Raw genomic sequence first — 14283 nt, 5'->3', positions numbered from 1 at the left:
TACTGTCTGAATGTAGTCTTACACTTGTGTATTAGACAAGTACGGCTATGTTCAGACGACCAAATTGAATGTTATTTAAAGCATTATTAGCATTGATGCAGAACATCTGCCACATACAGTATGAAGTGTGCTTTACGCTCCCGCTCTATAAGTGACTCTTGAACCGTCCTAGGACATCTACCCAAACCACCCCTAACATACATCCTCCCCCCACACACACCCCATGCAGACTGCAGTCCAGGTACCAAAACACACATGATAGATACATGTTGTGACGAGCTTTGCATCATGCGCCTTTGAAAAAGAAGTCATCGGCCGCCACTTCAGTGCACAGCAGTCAACAGTATAAAATTGCACGGTGGTCTATTAGATTTTAAATAGCTTACATTATCAAATTACTCGAAAACAAAGTCCATGCTCCTGTAATTTTGGATGACTAAATAATATCAGTGTTTTTTTTTTCTAAATAGTTGTCTTTTGGAGTTTAATTGCGGTTGCAGAACAGGTGCATTTCCGCCTCCTACTGGTTTTTCTTTTTCCCATAGACTAGACTGGTGATCCGAGGATCCCCAGTGATAACAATATGATGTCATTTTAAATGACTCCCATTGTTTTCTATTGCCTCTTCCTCTGTAATTTCATAGCTAAAAATCACAGAGTGTGTTGACCAATGTGACCAATCAGCGGGCATCTGAGCAGGAATAACGCGATTAGACATGTATGCTTTCAAAACGCTCTCACGGTACTTTAGTGTCAAGCGGAGATCGTTCTGCAATGTGATTGTAAAGGGCAGACATTTATTAAAAATTATAAAGTTTTGAAATGTTAATTTTAACAAAGTTCTGGTCCTCTCTGAGGGCCCTGACCGTTTGCTATTGTGCTCTACAATGTGCTAACAAACACATTTAGAAAAACCTTTGGGTAAAATTAACCAGTCAGTCAGTGGGTGTGGGCGGGGCTTTGTTTGTGTAATGCCTCATTTACAAGAGAATCAAAACAGCATGTCTAATGTAACTGCTTTGATTCAATGGGGATTAATAAAGGAGAGGGTGGATTTTTTTCATTGTGGGGTTGTTGTGTATACACGACCAACACACATTTATGTCCGAACACCTTGTAAAAGTGGATTTTGCATAATACTTTAAGTTCTTTATCAACAACGAGGATTCAAACATAGGGCTGTCACAATAATTAAATAATCGTCCCATTGCAATTATTTGACCTCATCGCGACGATTTCAGATCACCGCAATGATTGCACATCTTTCTAAAAAACACAAGGGGGAGCTGCGGCGCCTATATAAATGAGAGTGTATCAGATGGCGCTCCTTAACTATCAGTGTAACACGATATATTGCAAAGCCATTTAAACAGCATTTAAAGAAATACCGCAAAATTGATAAACAGTAGAACTGCCAGGTAAAAAATACATTTCCAAAACAGCAATTATGCTATTCTTAAGAATCTGTAAGGAATCGATTTATTGCAGCCACTACAGACATATGATCCAGTACTAACATGACCTTAGTAGGATTGGCTACTGTTCTGGTATAGTCAGTTTATTTTGACTGCATTTTTATTTTCAGTTATTTATCAGACACTTTATTGTGTTTATTTCTTATAAAGAATTTTTAGTTTGTAAAAGATATATAAATAATTACTTTTATATATGTGTTATGTATTAATATTTACTGTCAAGTAAACCTGGCAAAATATTTAATTATAATCACAACAATGTGTGAAAATAATTTCATGAAAAACAATTAATCATCAGCCAAATTTCATAATCGTGACAGCCCTAGTTATCAGACATACCATTTATTTACGTAGATGATGTTTACATACTTTACATACTAGCGTATTTGAACACATGCGCGTACACATTTTTTTTAAATGATATGTATGATCTATAATGGATAATAATGTACATTTGAGTTTTTAGATTTAATCTAATTAGTATAATAATAATAATAAAAAATATTAATTCATTACATTTATATAGCGCTTTTCTCCCGCAGCACTCAAAGCGCTTTACCAAGTATAAAACCATCTGTCCGACGTTAAACAAACTAAATCCAATCATTTAATGCATAAGTCATCTTTTGTAAAAACTTTTAATACATAAATAATAAATACATTTGCAGAATAAATCATGAATGCATTTTCAGAATTGTATTATGTATATTTGCAAAAATTACATACCGCATCCTGTTAGTTTTGGAGCATTGCAATGATGCGGAACTATAGTTTCCGACTCTTGTTGCAGTGAGGACGTGTTTGCTGGTTACTCAAAACAGCTTCCTGGAGGTTGACGTGGATGGTAACGATGGCAGAAACTAAAGCAGAGCTGTCAACTGACACATCAAACCTTCACATCTCTAACAGCAGCGGGAATGTGTCCTCTCAGTCCAATAATCCACTTTCCAGAAAACTCAACAAGATCTTGGAGACCAGGCTGGATAATGACAAGGTCTATTTCAGTCCTTTCTGCTTTAGTTAGCCGCTTAGCCTTTCTGTGCACCTGTAGTTTACAGACAAAATTATTCACATAAATAACATACGCCGTTTTTAAATTGAATATATTGTATTATAGAAGGGCTGTATTTTCATTTAAACAGCTAGTCATGCTAAATCCTAGGTTTAAACAAACAGTTAAGCTGAAATCAAGTTAAAATAGGAGGATGTTTTGCATATGCCTTAGTAATGTATGTGTATATGAATGTAAATATGGGTTGTCTGTAATGTCTCTAAGATAAGAGTTTTAATGTTAGTTTCAGGGCATGCACTGTAGTATAAAGTAATGTTGTCGACCCAGTATGTAGCACTAATACACTGCTTTGAAATCTAACACAATTTTTTCACATTAGACAGTATGTAAACATTTTGATCGTGATACTTGATCTTCATTTGTTATATGCTGATAAAAATGAATTAACACACAGCTAATGCAGTTCATTTAATGCGTTTTTAATTGTAGGAGATGCTGGAAGCGTTGAAATCTCTTTCAGTGTTTTTCACTGAGAACAGCCTGAGGACCAGGAGGAACCTGCGTGGAGACATTGAGAGACGCAGCCTGTCCATCAATGAAGAGTTTGTGCGGATATTTAAAGAAGTGAAAGAGGTAAATTGCAGGTTGGAATTTAAGCATAATATGAAAAAGTGCTTTGGGTTTAAGTAGGGATGCACGATATATCGGCCGATAACTGCTTATTTTTAATACTATCGGTTATCGGTCTGATAGCAAAATTAGGCTGATAAATGAAAGCCGATAAATGATGGATTATTTTGGTTTGTTGAACCACTTCACTTGCTCCTTGCTGGCCATGTGAAGTTTTGATTGGTGCTTTCTGTGACATAGCACGAAGATGACACGTGTTGCGTGCTTAAGAAGAGTATGCTAGTCTAGCGCAAAGACAAGATTTCCGCGGTCTGGGAGTTTTTTTATTATGAAAATAATATGAATATTTATCGGCCTATATATATATATATATATATATCTATATCTATCTATATCTATCTATATATATATCAGTTATCGGCCCCCAAATATAAAGAGTTATCGGTTATCGGTATCGGCCAAAATGTCCATATCGGTGCATCCCTAGGTTTAAGAAAATTTGCAGTCGATGAAAGTGACACAGAGAACATCATCTGGTTAGTTGACCACAATTCCCTGTCAAAAAGTAGTTTTGACAAACACAATGGTGAACTTATTATAAGGTTTTAATTATTTTACAGTATATTAATCAGGTTGCAGTCGATCTAGCAGATATTTTAATCAAATTGATAAGCATATGTTGGTTTGATCCAGAGTCATATAAAGAGAGAGTTACGAAACGCTTTGATCTCGCCGCCGCGCGGTCACGTGATTCATGTAACGTTTTACAGTTTCTAACCAAGCAGGGCTGTCAATCTGTTTGCATACGTTTTCAGCTATTTTAGGTAAATATTAGCTTGTAATGTGAATTGATCACTATACTTACTATGTTTATAACGTTTTTTATACTAGGGAGTGATGGAAATACAGTAAATCAGTTAATAAGATAAACAGTTAATGATGACCCAAAGATAACGGTGCTGGTTATCTATACTACAGCAACACAGTTTATCTTTTATTTTTATAGCAAAAATATGTCTATATAAATGGCTATCAATCTGCTAAAAACATAATTCCTACACTTTTACTATATTAAAATCACAAAAAAGATCGCCAACGCGGTTATTTGTAACAGTGAAGCATAACAGAAACACACTAAATTCATATTTAATTGTATTTATAGTACACATTAAATGTTAATATAATTATACATGATTTTCGAGGATACATCACTCGTATTACTTACCAAACACAATGAAACACATAGCAGCATTGTGAAGGAGTGTGACTTTCTTATAAGGCATTTAGCTTGTCGCTGTTGCCCCCTAGTGTTACTCGTAATGTATAAAAAAAGATAAGTATAAAGTAGATGGCTAGGGGTGTGACGGTCATTATATAACCGTGAGACCGACGGTTATAGTTGAACACCGTCATTAGAAGTCTATAACCGCCAAAACCGTGTTATTAAAATATATATATTTTTTTAATAAGAATTTTTAAATACTTATTAAAAACAACAGTCTGTGTTACACGCCTCCTCACGTTCTCACGCAGTGAAAAATACAGAGCGGAGCAGACACTGACAACGCGCTGACATACATGACAAAGCAGGTTACTTTTCGGTTACTTTTGAGATTAAACATATTAAACAAAGTCTCACCTTTCAAATCATCTCTTCCTCCTAGTTAATTTAAAGCATCGAATAAACATGAATGACCATGAGAAGGAATGTTGTTTTGACCGCGGGAAGGCGTCAGTACACTCTGCTTTTCAAGTTCAAATCCTCCCATGCTAATCTACTAACTCTCTTGAATGCACATTCACTGCTAGTTGTCTTGCTGTTAATTTTAAAGAAACGTAGAGCAAGTAGCTAATCAGTGTCTAGTTTATTCAAACGCCGGGTGAGCACTGTGCAGCGCGTCTGCGGAGAGCGTTTGCTTCGCGTGGCCATTGTGCTTTTACACCGGCTGCGTTTAATAACAATCTCAAGTTCACATTACTTTCTTTTACCTGCATTTATGAGCAAAACCTCTTCAATACGCTTTTAATCCACATTGTTGAGAGAGTGACAGCGCAGTCTTCTGGCAACAGTGTTTTTTTTGAAATATTTCATTGCTTTCTGTTAAATTGTTCAAAGTTATTACTGTTTAAAACACACTTGGCATCACATTCGTGATTTTATGGTAAAATGACACTTTCCCGTCAATCCACGAGCATTTAAACGAGCAAAACGCCCCCACAGACGGTTATGTTACGAACCGTCACATTTGACTCACGTCATAACCGTCATCACCAATTCTGAAACCGGCACACCTCTATAGATGGCCACCAGTAATAAAATATTAAACCATTAAATCTATATTATTCACACAGTATACACAACTCATTAAAATATAAAAATTTTACCAGTTATTATTAACGATAATCATTACCTACAGCAAAATTCATAAAATACCACTGTTGACTATATTAATGAAATGTCCGAAAATGTAAAGAGAAACGGTAATTTCATCGATTTACCAGCAGGTGCCATTGAAATGAATGGGCTTCAGTGCTGCGTTTGGAACTATGCGTCACTACCGGTCACTACATGAAGCGCTGTTACTTCCGCATTCCATTCTTACAACGGACGTCTATGTGAGTGTCGTAACTCTATTATTATACGACTCTGGTTTGATCAATGCGCAATAAAGCAACTTGAATGTTTACAAGACACGGTGACGCACTGAAATAAAAACAATAGGTTTCTATGAAGTCTTTCACATATCATGCGATCATTCGCATTTTGTGAAAGCGAGGATTTTTTTCAACCAGTGTGTTTTTTCATTGCCCTGCGATGAATCGGGTTGTCCTGTTGGATTTGAGCATGCGCCCAGAGTTACACAAAAGAATTAAGAGTGAAAAAGTGTGAAAGGGTGACAGTGAAACATTGACACGTTTTTAAAATTCAAAGTGAATTTACACAAGATGATCAGTCATTTCGTGCTCTGTGTGAAAGCTCGGCTTGTTTGCATTTTGTATCGCTTTATAGCGTCAAGCCTATTGTAAAGGCTCGTTAACAGCAATCCATTTTTAATTTGTGTTTGTCAATCTATTCATTGGCTGTTAGGAGGTTGTTTACGCTAGTGATGCACGATATTATCGGCTGCAAATGGCTTATACATTAACTACCGCATCGGCCAGATATGGAAATGTGTATCAGTAAAGTGGATCATTGGAAGTGACAGCCTACCTGCTATTGTCTGTGATATTAATGGTAATACAAAGCTGTGCAATGTTTAACATTCATTGATTATTCTTAAAAATCTCCAGAACTCTGATAACAAAACAAGTTGTAGTTTTTGCTGGTTAATATCAGTATCAGCATCTACTTAAATTATTTGAAAATTATCGCATATTGTAAAAAAACAACTTTCATGGATTTTGCCAGCTTTTTGGATTGTGGTTTGGCATGGCCGATTTCTTGCAGGAATAGCTAAATTAAGTGGTCATTGATTATAATTTCACTTTTTTGTTTTGTTATTGTGTAATGTTGTTGTTTGAACATAAATATGTTAAATTGATAATAGCCATAATTAAATTATTTTTGAAGTCTATTTTGTAATCTTACATGGCACATTGTATTTAAATTACAAATGACATTTGCATGCGATGCAGCTTCTCCCTCATGTTATTAGATGTCTTAATAAATGAAACTGTCCTCAATTAAGAACTACAATATGTTTGGTACAGATAACCAATTACCTGAAGTTAAACATTATGTAATATTTATGTAATAAAATATCCAAAAACCACTTGGGCAGTGTGATATATTTAAAGGAACACGCCAACTTTTTGGGACTTTAGCTTATTTACCATATCCCCTAGAGTTCGATAAGTCCATACATACCTTGTTCATCTTTTGCATCCCGTAACTCTGTCTGACGCACCCACTGCTAGCTTAGCTTAGCACAAAGACTGGAAGTAAATGGCTCCAACTAGCATACTGTTCCCAATAAGTGACCAAATAATGCCAAAATTGTCCTATTTATATGTTGTGTATAACAAGGTCATATGAGACACAGCCATCTTTTAACCGTATACATACAGGGAATTATATTCTCAGAAGGTGAAGCACTGCTACTTGGGGGGAGTGATTAGCGCAACACCTGCGTGAACTCTCCGCTCCTCATCATGGGGCTTCTCGGGTACTGCGAGCAAATCACTCATGCTCAAGTAGCAGTGCTTCGCCAAATGCAGTTGTGTATATACTTTGAAACATATTTTGCTGATAAGAATTTCAATGGGTGCCAAAATTGTGGCCAATGTGTATTGGAGAAAAACATTTATTTCATAAGGTGACTTCCGCCCACTTTAATTGTTTTTCTTGATTTAAAGGTAAGATTGAACTGAATTGTGTTGCATACAGCACAAAACTTTTATCGCTGATGGAGACACGCACTTTACAGTCTCTCCACCGTTTTGTTTCATCATTGTGTCCCCTTACTTTAGGAACTGGAGAATGTACATGAAGATGTTCAGGCCATGAGCTCCTGCTGTGAAGAAATGACCAATAGATTAAAGGTATAATTTGTGTTTGGTGTATCTTAGTAATGCCACGTGTTTGCTTCACAGGCTTATTAAAGCAATTTAAAATAATTCAAAATAAACTAATTAAAGTATATAAGAACAGTTAAAATTATACGTTTATATCCAAGTCCAAAAACAGATTTAAAACCATTTATTTTAGGCTGAAATCCCTTTAAAGTCATGTTTTATTTATCAACAGGCAGCAAAAGAACAAACCCAGGACTTGATTGTGAAGACCAACAAACTTCAAGGAGAGAAGTGAGTCTGACATAAAGCTCTGTTCAATTATGAAAAGCTTGTCCACGGCACATAAACAATCTTGATTAAAAAAATGATTTAAAAATTTGGCCTATATACTGGCAACTGCAATGTCAGTCTATCACTGCAACCTCATTCATCCAGCACTTTGGTCCCAGAAAATGTCCATAAAATTGGCAGACAAGCTTCTGTGTGAAAACACATCCCATAAATGTTCTGGGATCGCTTTAGTAACATTGCCGTAACATACACGGATATATAACATATCGTTATTGCTTGGAAAAATAACAACCCATAATAGCTCACTAAAACAAAAATTGTAAACATTGTGTCTCTATGGCCTTTTCAAATCATTGCATTGTTTGGGTGTCCTGATAGGCCCAACACAGCAATACTGGCTTAACCAATGGCGCAAGTTTTGGTGGGGATTATCTGTATGACTGACCAACAAAGGATGGGGGAGTGATCAGGAAACCTAAAATGAATCATTATTTATGCATTCTTATTTATTCCGTTTAGTGACGTTAGTGTCACAGAAATGACACAGAAAATGTTTAACCTCCTGTATTAGCTTTAAAACATATTTTAGTGGTGTTTGTCCTGTAGATGTTAAACATCGATACAGTGCTTTTATTTTATTTGATTTACATACCGTGGTTCACTACCAATGAGTAAAATATTTTGTTTCATCAACACAGAGACAGATACAGCCTGTCTCTGTAATTCATTTAAAGGATTATTCCACTTAATAAAAATTACCTAATAATGTAAGTCATGCGTTACATATGTGAAACGCTCACTTGCGGACAATTTGAAATTATAAACTGATACAAAAAGACATGAATAAGTATCATTCCACATACAACAACACCGGTAAGGTCCTCTTTCTCCACATTTGGAAACACTGAAGTGTTAGTTTTCCATGCATCATGCATGACCTTTCGACGTGATTACGTAATACGTAAGGTTACGCTGGCATATCAGAAGGCTAGTGCAAGATGAGAAGTTAAAAAAGTAAGAAGTAAGAAGTTTAAACAACTGCATTGAAACTATAAATCATTGAGGTTTATTAAAGTCCACTATATGGAGAAAAATCATAGAATGTTTTCCTCAAAAAATTAATTTCTTCTCGACTGAACAAGGAAAGATATAGCAGTCTTTCTAAATAGATGAAGACACCACAACGGTGCTTCCACATTTCTCATTTCCATTTATACCTCTGGAAGATGAAAAGAGTGCACACGTTTTTCAGTGAAATTCAACTTCTTATGAATCATTCATCATCTGAATATTTTATCTCTGCTGCATAACTTTCTAATTAATATTCCCTTATCTGTTTTGTTACGAATATCACTGATTACGAGGTAGCTGCTGATAGTGAGATTGAAATATGTTCGGTTTGCATGATGATTGTTTGAACTACAGTATTGTGCAAATATCTTAGGCCACCACCAGCTTTATTTTTGTTTTGCTCTCTTTATTAAGATACAAACAGAAAATATAGGAAATATGTACACAAAATCTAAAAGAACCAAAAGGGCTTCTTCAGGTAGAAGTCAGTAGCCGTTTCTCAATGTCAAGGATACTTCCTTGGCAGGACTAGTCCTTACAAGTCACTTCCTTCAGAGGCTAGGCGAGGCTCTTTTAAGCATTCGGAGAACACGTTAAATGGAACAGGCTAGTCATGGAACAAGTGCACGTCATTACGTCATTGCGTGATTGAAAGGTGTGCTTTCGGTGCTGCACGCATAGGATTGTGGGTGATTTCAGCGCGTGAAGAGCGCGAAGGATACAAATTTGCATCCTTTCCTGTATATGGGATATTTCTCGAACGAAGGACTCAGTCCTTGGCTGAAATTTCGAGGATCCTCGACATTGGAACAGTCCTTCGACGGACGTCGATGACGTAGCATCCTCGAAATTCTAGCTTCCGACGATCCTTCCTTGACATTGAGAAACGGCTAGTGTTTAGTCTAGAGCGGGTGTGCCTCATAAGTCTTGAAAAGTGAAGCCTCTGGCTCTTTGATCGCCCCCTGGTGGCTGGCTGCAGTACAAGTCATAAACCCCGCCCCCTTCATTCAAACGAATGGGACTCTGCTCTGAATAAAAAAATTATTTACACTTCCAGTAAAAGTTTCCGAAATATGTTTTTCTTGTTGTTATCACACTGATATATGTTCAAGTGTTCATTGTTGTGATAAGTTTATTTTAGAATAATAGAAACAGGGCGTGTCCTAATGATTGGTGTGGTTGAATTGGTCGCGCGAGCGTTTGGGCAGAAGTTTGATACCGTGTCTCCACAGACGCTTCAGGCGCATGCCTTGGCCCCAAACTGACGTTTTAACGTAACATGGCAGCGACCATGGTCGGACATTTTTGGCTTCAATTCATTACAATGGAGGGAGGCAACGTCGCGCCGTCCATCTTTTTTTTACAGTCTATGATCTAGAGAGGTCAAGCACATCTAGTCACACTAAATACTTGAAACTTTAGCTTATAATTTTATTCTGTTTTATACAGCATATGAATTTCCTGTATTTTCTGGTTGTTATATAATAAAGAAATTAGAGACATAGTTATATGGTCACTATATTATTGCAAAACAATAAATCAAAGGGTGGCACGGTAACCTAAGACTTCTGCACAGTCCTTAACATCCTTTCAGAAAGTTTCACTGCTCTTAGCTCTAAAGAATCTGTATGCTAAATGAGTAGTATGTCTGAAACCTCAGTATGCATAAAACAGTATGTTAAAATATCCAGATGGTCTACTGCTTCCGCTGAGATTTTTCTGTATGCATTGGATCGACATTCTATTCTACTTGCCCACAGGGACTGAGAAGCCACCAAAGTCAAGTGAATAAATTAATCATACCATAAATTCAATTTTATTTATATAGCGCTTTTCAACATTTTTAATTGTTTCAAAGCAGCTTTACATTAATAGACGCAGGAAAAAACACAGAAAAATCATAAAAACATTAACAGCAGAATACAGCGGTTAAGATTTAACCATACTAGCGAGTGTAGTAAAAAATGTAACGTATGTAAGAGGTTGCTAAGTTAAGCCAATGTCATACTCCACAGGGGTTGAAAAAACCTCCTATGAGAAAAACCCTGTGAGTGAAAAGTCCCAGGAGGGAAAAACCCTTGGGAGAGACCAAGACATAGCTCAAATGTTTTCAACTGATATAGATACCAGGAAATACATTTATTGCAATTAAAATGTACATGTTTAACACTTCTGAGAAAATGATTTTCATGGTTATTGTTATTACATTGTAGGTGAATGAACATATGTGTCACATAACAATGAAAACATGGTAGATGTAGCAATGTATCCGTGTTGCACACATTCTGTTTTAGCAGGCAAGAAGTATGTTATCTATGTTTCATTAATAAATAATGTGACATAGAAAGCTAGATAACACAACAAGGTAGCCAGAGTATACATGAACAGTATGTTGGAGTATACAGGACATAGTATGAAATAATAAGCCAACTGCAAATATTTTCTTTAGATTTTTGGAAATTAATGCACCAGATAAAAAATTGTTCCATCCTGATTTAACCCCTGGGTCTGAGACACGAGATGTGGGCATGGGGTGATAAATCGAGCCTCTAGCTTGAGCATATTCTGATCCTGCTACCCACAGATCACTTTTATAGCCCTCACTGTTGAAGTGTGCTTGTTTATGGGCACTGAGAGACTGCCAGTGAAAGTCATTGGGGCATAATTGATTGGAGAGAAAGCTGACGAGGTGCTGACACCGCTGGGTAGTGGCATGCCTTCTTGTGGTCCAATGAGGTGTAAAGCTCCGTTGCAAACCTAGAGAGGTGCCTTGCGGACACAGGTTTTTAATTTTAACGTCACTTAAATGGAATCTCATGAGTGACTCATTTAAAGTATTGCAAATGAAGAGTAGCCACTTAAAACACCTGAAACGCAGACAATTGATCAGTACTGAACTGTGACTCTTGATCCTAGGCCCTCTAGCCAAACAATAGCCCGCCCTCCAGACCACGATTCAGGTACCAGAAAATATGATGATAGACAGGGCTCATATCGCACAAAGACAACTGTTTAATCACATTACGACAGCGCTCGCAGCAAAGCATATTAGCCACAGACACTTTAGCAAACATTGAACGGTGATACACCACCAAACAGGCGATTTTTCATTTGGCTCGGTGGCCTATTATCAAATTACTTAAAAACAAAGTCCATCCTCCTATACTTTTGGATGACGCAAGCCAATATCAGTGTATCATCACATATGCTAGATTGGTGATCCCAACAGTGGGCGAAACTTAAGTCATAAAGTTAGTGATGACAGTAGAATGTAGAGAACCAAACTGGCCCCCTTTGACCTTTTTTCAAAATAAAGCATTTTCTGTAAAAAAGACAAGAGTTGATCTCCAAAAAGCATTTTAACCGTGGGTTCACACCAGCCGCGTTTGAGTCGTCAAGCTTGCGTGTAGTTTGCGGCTTGAACATTTTGAGTTTACTCGCTTCATTCGCGCGGAAATTTGCATCATGGGAGGGGCTTCCTGTAATCACGTCACTACTAGAGCAAGCTCCTGATTGGTTAATGTGGCGCCAAAGTTCAAATATTTCAACTTGTACGTTTGCCTTGGCAACGCTAAATTCACGCCATTCGCACAAACTAGACGTGCGAATGAGGTGTAATTGTGTCTACGGCGTCTGAAATTTGCATCATGGGAGGGGCTTCCTGTAATCACGTCACTACTAGAGCAAGCTCCTGATTGGTTAATGTGGCGCCAAAGTTCAAATTTTTCAACTTGTGCGTTTGCCTTGGCAACGCTAAATTCATGCCATTCGCACAAACTGGATGTGCGAATGAGGTGGAATTGTGTCTACCGCGTCTGAAATTTGCATCATGGGAGGGGCTTCCTGTAATCACGTCACTACTACAGCAAGCTCCTGATTGGTTAATGTGGCGCCAAAGTTCAAATTTTTCAACTTGTGTGTTTGCCACGGCAACGCTAAATTCACGCCATTCGCACAAACTAGACGTGCGAATGAGGTGGAATTGTGTCTACCGCGTCTGAAATTTGCATCATGGGAGGGGCTTCCTGTAATCACGTCACTACTAGAGCAAGCTCCTGATTGGTTAATGTGGCGCCAAAGTTCAAATTTTTCAACTTGTGTGTTTGGCACGGCAACGCTAAATTCACGCCATTCGCACAAACTAGACGTGCGAATGAGGTGGAATTGTGTCTACCGCGTCTGAAATTTGCATCATGGGAGGGGCTTCCTGTAATCACGTCACTACTAGAGCAAGCTCCTGATTGGTTAATGTGGCGCCAAAGTTCAAATTTTTCAACTTGTGCGTTTGCCACAGCAACGCTAAATTCACGCCATTCGGACAAACTAGACACGCGAATGAGGTGGAATTGTGTCTACCGCGTCGCGCTAAACACCTCATTCGCGCCGCAAGACCTCCAGACGTGCGTCAACGCGCCTTTACATTGACTTAACATTGAAATCACTCACGCTTGACGCCTCTACCGCGGCTGGTCTGAACGCAGCATTAAATGTACACTTTGAAAGGGGGGGGCATCTTATATTCGATAATACGGTATTTAGTGGAATGATTTGAATAAAAAGACGAACTAAAACATTGAGGTCCAGAGACATGAGTGATTAAACAAGGACAGGAAGAGGAAATAATCATGTTGTTTGAGTGTTGAGTGACCCCCTGTCTCTCTGTCCTTGTGTGATGGCCTTTGATGTTGGCACCAGAAGAGACGCTGACAGCTGTGATAGACAGCTGGCGTCTCTACGCTCTGTCACCACCAGCCCAGTACTCATCCAGCAAGAGAATTCAGTTGAATCCACAGAGAGATGCGTAGAGACGGAAAGGTTGGAGAGAAGAGATTGAATAGAGTGAGAGAGATCGAGAGAGACATCAGGGATGCGCTTTTGAGAGTCGGTTGAAACTATAATGAGGTCATTTTCCCAGAAGGCATTGTAATGGAATTCTGTCATGAGATATTTGTCCAGAACAATAAATAATGCTTGGTATTTGTTTCATGAACGTTCAGGTTCAGTTTCCCTAATTTAGAAGGATAGTTCCCCCAGTGAGTTTGTTATCGTTTTCTCTTCTTTTTCTATGCTCATATTATTCAGGCATGGAGTTGTCTAGGTCGAAAAAGAGAGGAGGCAGCACCACGAAAGTGACATAAGTAGTTCACTGTATTTTAAGATGTGTCTTATCAAAGGGACATTTGTTAAAAAAATGAATTTTGCTTGTTGTAACAGTCTGATGTACTTTAACTGCCGAACGTAGTGTTAAAGGGGACATATCATGTAAATCTGACTTTTTCCACGTTTAAG

At 37.7% G+C, this 14283-nt stretch overlaps 1 protein-coding gene across 1 annotated transcript in view; it reads left to right on the top strand.

Annotated features, from left to right (window-relative positions):
* The first annotated feature begins 2250 nt into the window (after window positions 1–2250).
* cog6 (component of oligomeric golgi complex 6) overlaps window positions 2251–14283 on the top strand; it is a 69450-nt gene continuing 57417 nt past the window's right edge. The window contains exons 1-4 of the mRNA XM_055195925.2: window positions 2251–2469; window positions 2977–3120; window positions 7588–7659; window positions 7865–7923. Coding sequence (XP_055051900.1) covers window positions 2317–2469; window positions 2977–3120; window positions 7588–7659; window positions 7865–7923 — 428 coding nt within the window. The 5' untranslated portion in view covers window positions 2251–2316. The remainder of the gene's footprint in view (window positions 2470–2976; window positions 3121–7587; window positions 7660–7864; window positions 7924–14283) is intronic.

This window comes from Misgurnus anguillicaudatus, chromosome 24, assembly GCF_027580225.2.
Source record: "Misgurnus anguillicaudatus chromosome 24, ASM2758022v2, whole genome shotgun sequence".
Lineage (NCBI taxonomy): Eukaryota > Metazoa > Chordata > Actinopteri > Cypriniformes > Cobitidae > Misgurnus > Misgurnus anguillicaudatus.
The sequence above is the reverse complement of the archived record's forward strand: the minus strand, read 5'-3'. Positions and strand labels throughout refer to the sequence as shown.